Source organism: Perognathus longimembris, chromosome 2 (genome assembly GCF_023159225.1).
Source record: "Perognathus longimembris pacificus isolate PPM17 chromosome 2, ASM2315922v1, whole genome shotgun sequence".
Lineage (NCBI taxonomy): Eukaryota > Metazoa > Chordata > Mammalia > Rodentia > Heteromyidae > Perognathus > Perognathus longimembris.
This window is the reverse complement of record NC_063162.1, coordinates 114,935,461-114,952,756: the sequence shown is the minus strand read 5'-3', so window position 1 is coordinate 114,952,756 and position 17,296 is coordinate 114,935,461. Positions and strand designations below refer to the sequence as shown.

Below are 17,296 nucleotides of genomic sequence, written 5' to 3'. Positions count from 1 at the left end.
AGTTTTGCTGAGGGAAGCCTCATTTCACTGGGGTCATGCCTCCAGGCAAGGGATAAGAGAACTCATGTGACCTCACCACTCTTCTAGTTCAGTAGATTTTGTAGCTGCAGGAATTGGCAACTTGCTCTTGGCACAGCCATGAGTAATTCTGGTAATGTGACATGTTTGCTAGCAATAAGGGAGAGAAATGTTGAAGAGCTGAAGGTGTAGGAAGAATGGAGATTCAGAAGGTACTGGACTTTAGCTTCAAGTCATGTGTAATGATCACAAGGGAGTGATTTATTAGTTTACTCAAGCGCAGACTTATTCTCAACAAGAGTGAATAATTACTTGCTTTGTCAAAAGGATCTTAAAAACGTCTGGAAAAGTTGGCATGAAGAAAGAGAACTTTTAATTAACTGAGTAAAACAAGGTTTAGACCACACTGGAAAATGTCTAACAAGTTTACTTTGAAGACAGGTTTTAGAACAAAGATGTCACTGCATTTCAAACTTATCACCTATATACAAAGAGATACATTAAGACCTTGGGCTTAGCATTTTATTTATAAACACAAAAGTTGAAAATGTTTATAGTAAAAGATAGCAATATTAAATAAAATTTGATGATCAGGAATTCTACAGTTGGGAGGACATCTCTGCTTTAATTTTGGTGACATCTTCCCAACCACGTCTAATCTTCAATATCTTCTTCCTCAAGCATGGCAGAAATAGTATGGTTTTGCATACCAGGACCACACTTGGAAGGAAAATAGCTATCATAAAAGTTGGAGGCGTATACCATATAAATTGCTTTATATCTACCCACTTATTCCAGGCAAAAATCAATGCGTGTACTGTACACAGTAGAAGGGAAACAATTCCTAGCTTGCTCTGCAAAAGAAAAACAAGATTACCTTAGTGAAAATAGTCTCAACAATAATTTATTTCATCCATCTCACTTGGATCTATTCTTTGCTTGGAAAGATTCTCCTCCATCCACAATTATTTTCCTAACAAACATATCGACAATTTTCATTTATATCCTCACATTCTTTTTCATGTCCCTTCTAACTACATTACTTTTGGGTAGTCTTTGTGTCTCTAACACAGGCTAAGAAATTTCACAATGTTTCTTTTAGTATTAAATGATCAGTCATATCTCTCCTCTTGTCATTTTGTGAGATTTCTATTATGGCACTCTGCTTCTTGCTCATTTCCCTCAATTTTCCCAATCAAGAGTCTTCTAAAACCAGGAATTATGTCTTACTTGTCACAGGATCCTTGCAGAATGGTTTGTTCACATTAGATGTTCAATAAATACTGGCAGGATCACTAAAGGTTACCACAAACATCAATTTGACTTCAATTATCTTTATCAATTTTGAAGCCAACTAAGGCAATTCACATGGATTTTGCTAAATGAATACGTGATTGGAGTTGGACTGATTTTCAAAACACTGGAAATTTTGATAAAATGGAAACCTATTGGCAATTATTTCTGTGTTTAAACAAAGTTGACTTCAAGACATAAAAAACGTGTTTAATTTTCAATGGAATGTTTTGGCATCACCCAGAGAAAGCTCCTTACAAATAGTTGTTCACCTAAGTAATTTTATGGCATTCTGACAAGAGCTCTTCTAGATGACTTTTGACTTTTGTTCACTTTCCTGGGAATGGTTATTAGCCTGTCAGTACAAATCAACTCACAATCATTCTGCTGGACCCTTAAGCCACAATGAAGACAAGTAGCTTATGTTTTGTTTTTAGATAAGAAGCAACAAGGTAAATCATGATAAAACTAGTTCTCAGATTCTAATGAAAACATTTCTAGGTTAGTAATTAAAAAAGATGTGATAACTTGTAGATGAATCTTACAAATATGTATTACATATTTATCATGGGCCATGCATTACACATATGATGGTATACATGACCAAATTGTTGTGCTGGTGGTTCATATCTGTAATCCTAGTTACTCGGGAGGTTGAGATCTGAGGATCCCAGATCAAAGCCAGCCTGGGCAAGAAAGCCCATGAAATTCTTATCTCCAATTAACCAGCAAAAAGCTGGAAGTGGGGTGGGGATGAGGGGAGGGGAAGTTGGAAGACAGTGAAGGAAGGGGTAACATTGTCCATAAAGAAATATACTCTTCACCTTAGGTATGCTTAGTTATGTAACTAACTCCTCTATGCATCACTTTTTAAAAAAAAATTTTTTTTTTGGCCAGTCCTGGGGCTTGGACTCAGGGCCTGAGCACTGTCCCTGGCTTCTTTTTGCTCAAGGCTAGCACTCTGCCACTTGAGCCACAGCGCCACTTCTGGCCTTTTTCTGTATATGTGGTGCTGGGGAATTGAACCCAGGGCCTCATGTATATGAGGCAGGCACTCTTGCCACTAGGCCATATCCCCAGCCCCTCTATGCATCACTTGTATGATCACAATTTAAAAAGTTAAAAATAAAAGCCAGAAGTAGCTCTGTGTGTTAAGTGGTAATGTACTAACTTTGGGGAAAAAAGTTAAGGGACAGTGCCGAGGCACTTAGTACTGGCAGACACACACACACACACACACACACACACACACACACACACAACACACACACACACGATGTACATTAATATAAAAAGTGTAGTATTTCCATCTAAAAAGTAGGCTCAGCATATGTATGACAGGCAGACAATCCAAGAAGTAAGCCCAATTTCATGAGGAACAGAGAATCCCAATGGCTACCAGGAAGAAAATTAGTGAATAATTTGCTGGGAGGATGTGGTAACATCTTTAAACCAAATTGGAGTAATTTGGACAGAGAGATACTTCCCAGCCTAACCAGATGGCCTGTAAAGTATCTGTTGGAGATATGTGTGGACATGTAGAAAGACAGTGAGAAGGGTTTCTCTTTGTAGCCATTTCAAAGAGGCCAACCTGTTGAAGTTAAAATTATGAAATTAAAAAATGATCAGCAATGCTTATGACTGAGTTAACCTTAATCCCCCTCTGAATTCTGATGCATTGTCTTTGTGTGTGCCAGTAGCAGAGCTTGAAGTCAGGGCCTCAAGTACTTGCTGTGTTTTTCACTTAAGGCTGTACTCTGCCACAGAAGCTGCACATCTACTTCCAGCTTTTTGATGATTAGCTGGAGATAAGAATCTCTTACATTCATCTGCCCCCAGTGAACTGTGATCCTCAGATCTTAGTCTCCTGAGTAGTTTGGGATTACAGGCATGAATTAACATTGTATTTTTAAGTATAAACTCCCCTAGGTGAAAATTTCAGTAAATATGGCGTTGTTTTGAATTACAGAAATATTTAGAAGCATCAAATAGCAAACTAAAGGTAACTTGGAAAAAGCAGGTAGATTAAACTCCGCATTCTAAGGTGGAGCTTCATAAAATATCAATTAGTTATAACTATTATTATTAGATTGGCAATGAATTGCCTTAATAAACTTCAAATATTAGAAGGAATTTTTTTCTTTTAGCAATGAGTTTTATTTATGCCTACAAAATGTGTCCTATTTAGAAGCAATAAGGACAACAATAAGAAGATACATTACTATGCAGAGCAAGTGTGAGATATTGACTATTGGAAAACATTGTTATTTTCTATGGAGGAAAGTCAATGTATTTGATGTTACAAGCACACAAAGACTGCCCTCTCTGGGGGACTCGAGTTATTTTCTATCTCATTTACCTGAACATAGTGAAATTCTCTCCATGTCAAAGAGTCGCTCACAGATGGAATAGATGTCACAGCCAAGACAGCCAGGATTGCAAGACCCACAATTCCCAAGGACACATAGATCTCCATTCTCCAAACATCATGCTCAATCCAGGCATCTTCTTTATTATGTTGGACCTATCAGAAAGTAAGGAAAGAAAGGATTGAAAGCCATGCACTGTCCACTTGTTAATCTCTTCTGTACTCCCCTAATATCTATGGAAATTTTGATAACAAGGTGCCCTCATAAATTTATGATCATTGTTTTTGATGGTCCTGGGGCTTGAACTCAGGGCCTGAGCACTGTCCCTGGCTTCTTTTTCGAGCCACAGTTCCACTTCTGGCTTTTTGTATATATGTGGGGCTGAGGAATCAAACTCAGGGCTTCATATATACGAGGCAAGCACTTTACCACTAGGCCATATTCCCAGCCTGATCTTTTCTTTTCTTTTTTTTTGCCGGTCCTGGGGCTTGAACTCAAGGGCCTTAGTACTGACCCTGGCTTCTTTTTGCTCAGGGCTAGCACTCTATGACTGAGCCACAGCGCCACTTCTGGCTTTTTCCATGTATGTGGTACTGAGGAATCGGACCTAGGGCTTCATGTATATGAGGCAAGAACTCTACCACTAGGCCATATTCCCAGCCCTTTTATGATTATTTTTAAATTAATATAATCCCTTTCCATCATTTCTCCCCATTTTTCCTATTCCACGTAATTGTACAAGTTATTTGGTTCTATTTGCACTTATGTACATTGAATATGATGACAGAAGGGGTGACCCTGATCAAGATGCATTGTACTATTATGCTGACAGGTTGAATTGAAACCCCTTTGCACACTACTCAAAGTCAATTTTTAAAAATAAAAAAATTAGCATAAAGAAAAAGTCATATTGTGGGAGTAGTAGGAGATTCAAATGTGGCTCTGTCCATAAACACACACACACACACACACACACACACACACACACACACACACTATGTAGGTTACCTTCTCACCATAAGGTTTTAACAGGGATTTGGGGTATTGCTGTCACAATGATAAAGGATAAATTTGTTAGATGACTTTTTAGTTTCTTAACCCTGTCAGCATCCTACCTGTTGATATGCCCAGTTTAGCAGCTTGTATCTGTAGGATCGCCTCATTGGATAAGATAGACTATAAATTGCATGCAGTACAGCAAAAAAGAAACTAAGAAGTCCAAATTGCTTTCTGGTGGACATCCACCTAGCTAACCATGGTGGAAACATCTTATACTTGGTTCCATTATGGAGTTGCACCACTGCTGCTAAGACACCAGGCAGATAAACCAATGCTAAGAGGGTAATGGAAACCATTGGTAAGACTTTGTTGATGACCAGGATTGGTATTTTATAAAAATATTGTTGATGTGAAGTTACTAAAGGGTGAATTATTTCCCTCAGGAGAGTGTACAAAAACGTCAGAGATGCTACAATCACAGATATTTTGATTGGCAAGTGCCAATTTGGAAAGAGTTCCTGCTTGTGCTGAATATCTGAGGGGCAATCAAATCCATCCACATGGGCTGTTTGCTGCAAATGTGAAAGCACAGGTCTTTTCAGCATGCTGGTCTCTCCCACGTTCTTAGTCTACAAAAGGGAAGAAAAGAAGCCTCTTCAAGTCAAATGAAGCAATGTAATCTCTCCTTTTCTCATTACTCATGAATGAAATCATCCATAAGGACAGTTCTCAGTTCTCAGGGGAGTGGAATCTTGCTTTTGGAAAGTGGCTAGCTGAAAATAGCATCAACTATACAGTACTGACCAAAAGGTACACTTTTGTTGTTCACTTGTTTTAAGACAAAAGAAATGAAGGCTTTTGATATTTCCACTAAAGCTTACGCCAACTGACTATTTTGAAGATGTGAAATAATGGAATAGGGAAAAAAGGAAACCAAAATTGAAAAAGCATTGAGACATGCCCATAACCTTTCATAAAAATAATAAACTTGTAAATTGTGGTTGTTTGCTTTCCAAGTGTTTTCACTGGTTCCTTGACAAATATGCCAAAACGTCCAATTCTAAGGAAAATCAGAGTTATAAACATATGTACCCTGGAATAGTAACTACTATAAATAATACCACAAAATAATTTTTTATTATCCAGTTCTCCAGAAGTCACTGTGAATTTTGGAGAATTCATGGACAGTGATTAGTCATTGGCTCAGATACAAACGATCAGGAATACTATGGTATTTACTATTAGACAAAATATGGAATTTCATCATGTAGTCTTGTGCTTTGATTTTATATTTCAAATAACTCTTTTGTCTAAGCATGATAGACAAACATATTATCAGGATGTAAGAAAGTGTAGATAACTAGTTAAATTCCACAGAGATGATCTATTTCCTGAGAAAAACATACTTCTTTATTCATTTGCATTTCTAGGCAGTCAGCAATCTGAAAGAAGTTTTCATTGAACAATGTGTCATTTCCCCAACTGACTGGTATGTTGAAAGTTTAAAAAAAGAGTAAGATCTTCTATTATTTCTATTATAGTATTTCATATTGTGCTGCTTTATGAATAATTCTCACTCAATATGTTTTTTTTTCATTTTTATAGTTCTGGATCTACAGCCAGAACATTTTACTGCTTGACATGATGTTAGTGATTATCTTGTTCATCTCATTTTGTGCAGAATAACTTAATTCACATAGTTCTCTATAATTTCTGATGTTGTAAAATAACCTCTCTTGCCATTTCAATTTTACCCCGAGTCACTGTTATATCCGATGATCTTTTCTGGTAATTACTCCATCCAGAAAGATATGGCTTCTGTCATTTCTGAAGCATGTGAAGGCAGTCTTAAGTGTAATCTTTTTTTTTTTTTTGGCCAGTCCTGGGCCTTGGACTCAGGGCCTGAGCTCTGTCCCTGGCTTCCTTTTGCTCAAGGCTAGCACTCTGCCACTTGAGCCACAGTGCCACTTCTGGCCGTTTTCTGTATATGTGGTGCTGGGGAATCGAACCCAGGGCCTCATGTATACGAGGCAAGCTCTCTTGCCACTAGGCCATATCCCCAGCCCCTTAAGTGTAATCTTAAGTGTAAGACAAATTTTATGGCTAGGAGTAAAGAATTATAGAACAACAGGATAGACAATTAACTTGGAAAATAAAAATGATTTTGTATTTTTATCTAAAATAGTCACTTTTATGGAGGATATATATTAAAATTCTCATTTTTATTTGACAATGATTAAGGTAGTTCCTGTTAAAAACTGCATTTGAAATGATTTAGAAAGGTAAGAGTTTAGAGAAAAAAGTTTGAGTGCTCCTTTTTCAGTAAAGTAGTAAGAACCACGTAATTTGTGGGGCTGACTGAAAGAGGGGCAATGATTCTTACCCCAAAGTAAATTTATTTGGCTAAATAATGAGTCATCCTTTTCCTTGGTGATCTCTCAGTAGGCTACTACAGTGTTTATGAGAAAGAATAAAGCTTTGCTTACAAAAACTACTCTTTATGGGCATTTACAACCTACTTTTATTATATGTATTATATAATTAGGTAGTTGACAAAGGAACTGCCATTCAACATAGTAGGTTATAAATACAATGCATCTTGATCATTGTCACCCCTTTCATCATTCTTCTCATCCTCTCCAACCCTACCTTTCTTCAATTCCTTAATTTTGTTAGATATACATTAAATTTTATGACTGTATTCTCTCTCCCTTCCTTTATTTGTCTACCTTCTTCTCCTTGACCCTGTTCCTCTGCTTTGTTTTGAAACTTAGAAACTTAAGCATTAGGATTGGAAGAAATCCTTGGAGACAATCTGATCCAGCTCTTTCACATAATAGGCAAAGCAAGACAAAGGATTATAAGTGACTTACACAAGATTATTAAGCTGAGTCACTGACAGTCAAGGCACTATTTCCCTCATCTATACCATATTTATAGAAATCCCAGAACAAATTTTGGCAGACTAGAGTGAACACTACAAGTATTTGTAACACTTATGGATTGAGAATACCATTTGGATTATGTTTATACATTTAGATGATTAGTATTTTACCAAATGATGATCATCTTCTAGGTCCCTGCTAGGCTTCATTTCCCAAAGTTCTTCTTGATTTATAATGTCTTTTCTGCTCTCCATTAATTCTTTAGAAAAGAATAGCTTCAGCAACCTAAGCAAACAAAAAGTTGTTATTTTCAAGTCTACTTTATGAGTCGGTGTAGAATGGGACAATATGAGAGATTTATTCATCTGAAGAATACAGGGGGCAGATAAAGTACACTTAAATAGAAATATGCTTAACTTACATATTTAAAGATTCTAAAACAAGCACACTCAGGTCAACAGTAATCTTTCTTCTCTGTCCCGCTATTCGTATAAGAAATGGCACATATCTATAACTCTAGGTTCTCATTCAGGGGAAAGTTAAGTTCCCTCAAAGGTAAACAGAATTAGAAATGTTTAGAAATGTGAGTTTTTGAGAGTAAAAATGTTATCAGTAGAGGTTGGAGGTAGCTAGTATATATTTTTGTGTGCACATCCTGGGGTGTGAATTCAGGGATGGGGTGCTGACCCTGAGCTTATGTACTTTTGAGCACATAAGCCACACAAACTGTGGCTCTACCACTTGAGCCACAGCCTCATTTCCAGCTTTTTTGTTTTTTAGTAGTTTATTGGAGATGAAGCTCATGGACTTTCCTATCTGTGCTGGCTTTGTGCTTGCAATTCTCAGATCTCAGCTTCCTGAGTAGCTAGCATTATAGGCATGAGGCTTAGTGCCTGGCAGAAGTTTCATGCTTAGTAGCCTTTTGGGGTTTGGCACTGGAATCGGCACATTAATTAGTTGATTTTTATGGGGATGTAGTTCTGAGTTTCAGACAATGAACCAAACAGACACAATTAGTAAGGTGAGCCCTGATAGTGGCATTTTAAAAGATAGTATTTTTAAAGTGGAACAATGGGCTGGTCTTTGTTGATAAGACATACATCGTCATGCTCCATCATTGGCGTGCTGAGTCTTCTAGCCAACTGTTTAGAAAACAATTTTGTCATTTTTTCCCCCCAGTTAGAGTAGGCTTTCCCTTAATAAATTTTAAAGGTCTTCATCCAGGATTGGTATCATATTTTTTAAAGAAAGATAGATATATAATGTCATGACATTATTCACTGTTTTTATTAGTTGTAAGTTTATTTCCAGAGGAATGCATCTGCAATTTGTACTTAATGGAACTGAATGAGAAAAATAGATCAGAAAACAGACTGGCAGAAAACACACCATGTGTTCATGAATTTTAGGGTAACTGTAATACCTTGTAAGGTGAAAAAAGGTTTACAGGAATAGTTTAGAATATGTAAATCATTGTTCAAGTTTTAAAAGTTCGCACCATTATACCATGCCAGTGTTTCTTTGTACAGTTGTTCTTGGAACAATTTCCAGATACTATCTTAGAGAACCAGAACATTTACAATGATGATATAGGATAAGCATCCCTAATCTGAAAAATCTGATATGCTCCAAAATCCCAAACTTTGAGCATTGATCTGATGCTATAAGTGGAAATTTTCACATTGGACCTCATGAGATAGGTTGCAGTCTATCTGTCAGTCTGTCTCTCATCTATCTTATGCTTTATAGTCTATAAAATTATCCCAAGCCATGTATATAAGATATGTATGAAACCTGAGTAAACTGAATGTTTAGATTTGGGTCCTGTCTCCAAGACAGGTATGTATATGCAAAAACTGCAAAATAAAGATACCCTAAATCCCAAACACTTCTGGTTCTAAGCATTTTGGATGAGGGACACATAATCTATATATTGCTGTTTTGGTTTGATCACATTCTTTTCTCACTTTTTTTTCTTTCTTATTTACAATGGTTCCTTTACTTGGAGAAATAACCCTCTTCTGTCCAGTATGTCATAAAGTTGTCAGTTCATTATAAAAAACACTCTGGCCATAAAAATGGGCCCATGACTCAAGTGTAGTCAGATGATTTTGGAATGACAAGCAACTCTATAGCCTTCTAATATTCTTATCTGGAAGTGGTAGAGAGAGTCAAAGAGAAAAGACTAACTTTTTGTTGAGTTGAGATGGTAAAAATCTATCATGCTTTTTTCCCCCACTTCCTCCAATACTATAAGGAGGAAGATGTCTGTATTTGAACAGAAGAATGTCAGCATAATGAAGCAGAACAAGAAATGGAGAAAGACATAGGAAAATTCTGGTGGCATATTTTGAGTAGACTCTTAGAGGCCAGATCCCTCTCTTCTCTTCTTCCCTTTCTTCCCCTCCATTCTCTTCTTTCTTCTCCTCCCCTCCCCACCACTCTTCTCTCCCTTCCTTAAGTACAAGTCACTACCTTCCTTTTTTGCGTTTGTTTGAGTATTGACCACTAGCATTTTAAGGAATTCTGGGTAAAGCATATCCTCATCACTAGGCATTCATGAACCCAGTTCTGTATAGACACTGATGAGGAAAGACAGGAATGAGTCTTGGTGCCTGCTCGGGTAGAGTTTATGGCCTGTCTTTAGGGAGCATTATTCCATGTCATTTGGTACCTTATCCAACATTATAAATAGTACTTTGAAAGAGTAATCAAATACAAGAAGTAATGTGTCATATTTAGAGGCTGCTTTAATTCTCAGTATGAAAAGCGATGAACATCTACATCTGTATTTAATTAATTCATTAACTGTACTGTGAACAACAGTATCAGAGAATAGAAATACACAGTTAAATGAGGTGAAGCCTCCTGTCTTACAAACCTTGAGGTGTAGGAGAGAAGGCATGTAGTCGCCTGATAGTGCAATGTTTCTTAAAGGAAGGCAGTCTTCTATAGACAGATGGTAGCACGGGAAGGGAGGAAAAGGGCGTGATCTCTCTTCCATTCACTATTCTGGGACCTGGTAAGTTGGTAGAATTTGCTAACAGAGAGCCACTTGTAGAATTTCTGGGTAGACAACCAGAGTGACCCTAAAGAGGCAACCAGCCAATGGTTCATTCACTTGCAGGCTACCCTGCTGAAGACCTAGGCCAAGAAAAAGTCCATAGCAGAGAGAAGACAGCTGCCTGTGGAGACTGCAGTCAGCCAGGTAAACAAAATGTCACTCAAGTTAATATGTTGGTTTTCACCAGATATTAATCAAATATACAATTAAAGTTTTACCATAATTTCTTTTTTTAATAAAACAAACAAAACTTAACTGGAAAAGTGTGTGAAGATGTGTAGGAACTCCAAAACTTGACTCATCATTATTTAATTTTGCCTCCTTATTAAAAAAAAAAAAAGTGGAGCCTAATTCCCAATGCAACTTCTGTTTTGCTGTACCGGGATGGCTGGCCTGATGTTCCTGCTAAATATTGACACAGCTCAACTGACTCCGGTTTATGGCCAAGAGTTTAGAATTTAAGAAACTCAGTGACTGGAATACATTGTCGCTAGCATTGCATTTCCAGCCTTCTAGATTCCCAAGTTGCACATTTAACTATGTGAAGGACAGACTGTTTTCATCAATGAGTTTTTTTTTTTTTTTTGAGCATTGCTTTCCCTATAATCCCGTGCTTAGCATCCTTGCTAAATGAGTGATCATTTGTGATCAATACACTTAATTATCATCAAAAAGAACAGATTGGGGCTGGGAATGTGGCTTAGTGGATAAGTGCTTGCCTAGCATGCATGAAGCCCTGGGTTCAATTCTCAGCACCACATAAACAGAAAAAGCCGGAAGTGGCGCTGTGGCTCAAGTGGTAGAGTGCTAGCCCTGAGCAAAAGGAAGCCAGGAACAATGCTCGGGCCCTGAGTTCAAGCCCCAGGACTGGCAAAAACAAAACAAAACAAAAAAGAACAGATTAACAAAAGTTGAAACAGATATGAAGTCTATGTCTACAAACCCCTTCCAATGGATTTGATCATTCTGGCTTTCTTTCTTTCTCTCTTTTTTTTTCTTTTAAGCTTTCATAGATTATTTCGGGGGGGGGGGGGGCGGCTGGGGCGGGGGGGAAAGCTTGAACCTCCTCCAGATCCTGAAAGTCTAAGACCAGTGTTCCAAGTTGCTTAGGAAACCCAAAGACCAGGATTTTGCAGGATTTTAAGAAACCGTGTGCCAAACATTCTTCAGTGCCATGGGAGGTGGTGGAGACTTGGCCAAGTTAGAAAACTTAACCATCAGAACTCAACCTGAGGACACGGTTTAGTAACTCAGCCCAAGCTCAATCTCCCCATTTCTTCCCACCCTCCCCCTCAGAGAAGGCCTCGGTGAGTTCCTGGCTCCCACCCCAGGGCCTGGGTGGGATCACAACCAAGGGGTGAGGAGCTTCGCGGGGAGCCGCAGCGCTGTAGACCGGCGGCGGAGCCGAGCTGCGCTCGCTCGGCATCGCCGCCACCGGGTCCCCGACGGGGCGCGAGCGCGCGGTCTGCCACACCCCTCCCGAGACTGGGAATCCACTTCGCGGGCGCACGCGGATCCGGGGAGCGAGTCAGCCAGCGGGGACGATGGAAAGGACTCACCTTCGGCTCTCTCCGGGACCGGACGGTGAGTCGCGCCTCAGCAGCTGCTGAAGTTGCCAACCCCACACTTCGAGAATCTGGGCAGCGCGGGGTGCAGTCCCCGCCTCCGCCTCGGCCGCGCGCCCAGCGCTCAGCGCCACCTGCGGGCGCCTCGCGGCCACCGCGCTGCGGCCGGCGGGCTCCGGCCCCGTGCTGCGGCCCGCCCTGCTCCCCGCCCTCCGCGCCTGCCTTCCCTCTGCCCTTCAACACCCAACCTTTGTGCACCCTCTAGAGAATGGGTATCAGGACTCGTGGAGAGACGCTGCGGGGACGCACCCCCTGTGTGCTCCAGTAGGTTTGGGGTGACACCGAGGTTCTGTGTTTCTAACAAATTTCCTCAAGTTCTAATTTTACCAAACCATATACTTTGGAATGGGCCGTTTAAGAGCTGATTTTCTAAGAGAGCTCATTTAAAACGAACAGGGCCAGACATAGGCGTGGCTTATTCGGAGGCTTGAGATCTAAGGTTTGTGGTTCGAAACCAGCGTGGGCAGAAAAGTCCGCGAGACTCTTCAATAAACCCCCAGAAAGCTGGGAGTGGAGCTGAGGTTCAAATGGTAAAATGCTAGCCTTGAACACGCGCAAGGACTGTGCCCAGGCCCTGAGTTCAAGGACAGGCACAAAACGAGAACACAACCCAACAAAACACCCAGCAGGTTTTCTCTGCTGTTTGTTATTCACAGTAATGGAGCCTGAATCTGAATTTCTTGCTCTATGACTGCCTAAATCTTCTTCCCACCAGAAAAAAAAAAAAAAAAAAAAGCCCACAAGCCTCTCCTGTAGTCCTTGCCCGCCGCGCCCCGGCGGTTCAGTGCATTTGTGCATTTTTTTTTTTTTTCATACCCTGGCTCAATCAAGCAGGAAATGCGAGAGGGAGATTTCCTCTGGATTGGAAGCAGCCTCTGGCCTGAGACACCGGAGTTGCAACATCTGGGGATTTTGCATGCCACATTCCCAGAACCAATGTTTCCGTAAATGCGAAGACAAACAGCATTCTCCGTGTTTATCCGTTATGCATGGCTGGATGGCTGGGGCTCCGGGGAGGCTAATCCCTCTTCAATATGGCATTTCGCATTCTGTGCAGATCCATGTTCCTCAGGTGACCTTAAAGGCGGCGGCAGATTGATTTACCATCGACTGACACCTTGTGGTGCAAAAACAGTGTCGCATTTTTTGAGTGAAAAACCAGAAAAGAGTAAGTTCAGAGTTTAGGGAAAAATCAAGCTTGGAGCTTGTGCTTATAGCATGGACGATAAAGACTCAAGGACGAAGTTCGTAAGTCTGTTAGCACACTGTGAATTTTACAAATGACCAAAGCAATAGGCCATTATTATGATTTGCTCTTTCTTCATATTGGTTTCCATAGGAATAGGACAAACAAGATATCATAGTAATACAAATGAACTACTTTTGCAATGCTGAAATCGCTGCTCCTTATAAAAACTTTATAATAATGAAGTCAAATCCTTTTAGTTTTCAGTTAGATTTTTAGCACTCTTTTTCCTGCATTTCTGGTGAATACAGCATCCTCTAGATAGAGTACAATGACAAAAAGGCAAAGTTGCTTACTAATTAGCTTGTATATATTAGAAAACAACACAGAATGAGATAAAAAAATATGGTACTAAAGGACTTCTATGAGCAGTCAGGAGTTAACACCCCAGATGAAGCATCTGCAGCCTTTATGTGTAAAAGCTTTTGCATGTAAAATCTTTTGCATAATTTCATATGGGATAGAGAATATATATTATATATCATAACACACACACACACATGAAATACGGTGCCAAAACATTTCACAATGCTCTGAGTAAGATTCTTTAGCACAGGCTGCCTGTGGAGAACAATGTTAGGCATTGCAAAAGTTGAAAAGCTGATTGCTAGTTTCACTATGACGCAGAAGAACTAGAAGTTTTAAATAGGGATTGAACTATGAGTTATAGGCCCACTTAGATCTTCCAGAGTGTTTTGTAATAAACTTAAATTAGAGCATATCAACAAAACTGACCTGGAGTGCTATTTGAAGTCACTACCTCTATAAGACTTCATCCTAACTTATGGAAAAAGTAGAATATGTTAGAATCGATGAGTACTTACCTGAACATTTAAGTAGCCCTACCTTAGAATCTTTTAGAAGTACATGGAGTACTTGTATTGTAGTATGAAGAAATAAAATGATCACAGTATTAAAAATAATTGTAGCAGGGGCTGGGGATATGGCCTAGTGGCGAGAGAGCTCGCCTTGTATACATGAGGCCCTGGGTTCGATTCCCCAGCACCACATATACAGAAAACAGCCAGAAGTGGCGCTGTGGCTCAAGTGGCAGAGTGCTAGCCTTGAGCAAAAATGAAGCCAGGGACAGTGCTCAGGCCCTGAGTCCAAGGCCCAGGACTGGCCAAAAAAAAAAAACCAAAACAAAAAATAATTGTAGCAGGGAGAACAGCATAGCTTTGTTTAGTGTAGGCTGTACATATGTGTTGAAATGTCACACTGACCCCTGTGAATATAAGCCATTAGTACATGTTAATAAAAAAGCAAAATAAAAAAATTAACTAAGATGAGCATTAGGCAGTAAGTTGTAAGTGTATGACATAAATTATAGTTTTTTCCTTTGGAAATCATGCTGATACCTCTGGGGATAGAAATAATGATTGACATTTCCAAGTCTGCCTCTTATTGTGTAAGAATAGTCGTGCTTTCATTTTAAGTTGAAAGAGAAAGTTAGTGAAAGTTGAAAGAGAAGTATTTTGTTAAAGGATCTGTTTCTTACAAAGTAAAATCTCATGGGCTAAAATTGCTAATCCTGCCAGCTTTAATATGACATTCTTTTCAATGGTTCAATGTCTACTGGTAGAGTTGTCTTCAAAGTATGTGATTAGTTTATTTCCACTCTCTGTTTATAAATCGTTGGGAGTAGAGAGAAGGTTCACCTTTGGTCCTGGAGAAGAGAGAAGAGAGAGAGAGAGAGAGAGAGAGAGAGAGAGAGAGAGAGAGAGAGAGAGAGAGAGAGAGAGAGAGAAAGACAGAGACAGAGACAGAGACAGAGAGAGACAGAGCGAGACAGAGAGAGAGACAAAGACAGAGACAGAGAGAAAATGAAGATAAAGTAAAAGAGGAAAACAAGGAGGAAGAGGAGAGGAGGGGAGAGAAGAGGGAGGTGGAAAGAGAGACAGAACATTTGTTTGGTCAAACTTTAAGCTCTTTACTAGCTTTATTATAAAGTATTTTTTTGGAAATCCTCCAAAAACTATTTGAAATATGGATTTATATCCAGCACACTAATGAGAAAAATATTACTTTATTATCTTGAGGTATTAACTGATGATGGATCACGTATGGTTGTATGTATATATAAATATACTGGTGGGGTTGGCGGTGTAACTCAAGTGGTAGAAGGCTAGCCATGAGCAAAAGTCTTAGGTATCAAGTTTAAGATTCATTTCTAGGATATGGGATTCAAAATTAGAAAGATCTTTGTTATAGGGAGAGTATGTGGAAAGGTTTATTAGGAGAATTGTTTCTTCTACCCACACTTACCTAGTCAGTACTCACCCTTCTCTGATAGACTGTAGTCTATTGGTTGTGGGCCAGGGGCCACTTCATTATATTTTTCTCTACATAAAGAACACACAATGAAATAGAGAAAGCAATCCAGAAATTCATATGGAACAATAAAAGACCCCGAACAGCAAAAACAATCCTAAGTAGAAAGAATGGTGCTGGAGGAATTACAATACCAAACTTCAAGCTGTATTACAAAGCTATAGTAATAAAAACAGCTTGGTATTGGCACAAGAACATGCCTGAAGACCAATGGAACAGAACTGAAGACCCAGAAATGAACCCACAGAACTATGCCTACTGAATCTTTGATAAAAGAGCTAAAAAATAGGATGGAAGAAAGATAGCCTCTTTAACAAATGGTGCTGGCAAAACTGGCTCAACACATGCAACAAACTAAAACTAGATCCTTATATATCACCGTGCACCAAAATCAATTCCAAATGGATCAAAGACCTCGAAATCAAAACAGATACCCTGAAAATACTAAAAGAAGGAGTAGGAGAAACACTTGGGCTCCTTGGCACAGGATGAAACTTCCTTAACAAAGGCCCAGAAATGCAACAAATCAAAGAAAGGTTGGACAAATGGGACTGGATCAAACTGCAGAGATTCCTCAGGACAAGGACATAGCTCACAAGATAAATAGAAAGCCCACAGATTGGGAGAAGATCTTTACAGGTCATACAATGGACAAAGGCCTCATATCTAAAATATATGCAGAACTAAAAAAATTAAATTCGTCCAAAACAGAACCTCAAAGAACCAACAGCCCACTCAACAAGTGGGCTAAAGACTTAAAAAGAGACTTCTCTGAGGAGGAAATGAGAATGGCCAAGAGACACATGAAAAAGTTTTCTACATCACTGGCCATAAAGGAAATGCAAATCAAAACAACATTGAGATCCCACCTCACCCAGTAAGAATGTCCATTATCAGGAAAACTAACAATAACAAATACTGAAGGGGATGTGGCCAAAAGGGAACCCTACTTCATTGTTGGTGGGAATGTAATCTCCTTTAACCTCACTGGAAATCAGTATGGAGTTTCCTCAGAAGGCTAAACATAGAGCTCCCCTATGACCCAGCAGCTCCACTTTTGGATTACAAACAAGAACACACTAAAGCCACCAGCACAATAATGTTCATTGCAGCACAATTTGTCATAGTTAAAATATGGAATCAACCCAGATGCCCCTCAGTAGATGAATGGATCAGGAAAATATGGAATTTTATGCCTTTATCAGAAAGAATGACATTGCCCCATTCGTAAGGAAATGGAAGGACTTGGAAAAAAATTATACTAAGTGAAGTAAGCCAGACCCAAAGAGACATGGACTCTATGGTCTCCCTCATAGGGAATAATTAGCACAGGTTTAGGCTAGTCACAGTAGAGGATCACAAGAGCCCAATAGCTATGCCCTTATGATCACTTAAGATGATGCTAAATGAAATGAACTCCATGTTACGGAAATGACTGTTATATCACTGTTGTAATTACTTTCAAC

General features: G+C 39.3%; 1 protein-coding gene across 1 annotated transcript; it reads right to left on the bottom strand.

Moving 5' to 3' along the window:
• Window positions 1-374: 374 nt before the first annotated feature.
• Window positions 375-12,250, bottom strand: Steap1 (STEAP family member 1). Its single transcript, XM_048337881.1, has 5 exons — window positions 12,188-12,250; window positions 7,735-7,849; window positions 4,796-5,308; window positions 3,671-3,835; window positions 375-872 (listed from the first exon to the last, which is right to left on the bottom strand). Exons 2-5 carry the CDS (start codon window positions 7,816-7,818, stop codon window positions 618-620), a joined length of 1,017 nt encoding a protein of 338 aa, XP_048193838.1. The 5' UTR covers window positions 7,819-7,849; window positions 12,188-12,250; the 3' UTR covers window positions 375-617.
• Window positions 12,251-17,296: the final 5,046 nt, after the last annotated feature.

What these genes read in the sequence shown, in the direction of transcription:
- Steap1 (XM_048337881.1), bottom strand. Translation starts at nt 7,818, where the DNA reads ATGGAGAGCAGAAAAGACATTATAAATCAAGAAGAACTTTGGGAAATG. An exon ending in TAAACTGGGCATATCAACAG is followed by an intron (nt 3,836 to 4,795) that starts GTAGGATGCTGA and finishes ACTTTCTGATAG; the next exon opens with GTCCAACATAATAAAGAAGA. An exon ending in GAGAATTTCACTATGTTCAG is followed by an intron (nt 873 to 3,670) that starts GTAAATGAGATA and finishes TTTCTTTTGCAG; the next exon opens with AGCAAGCTAGGAATTGTTTC.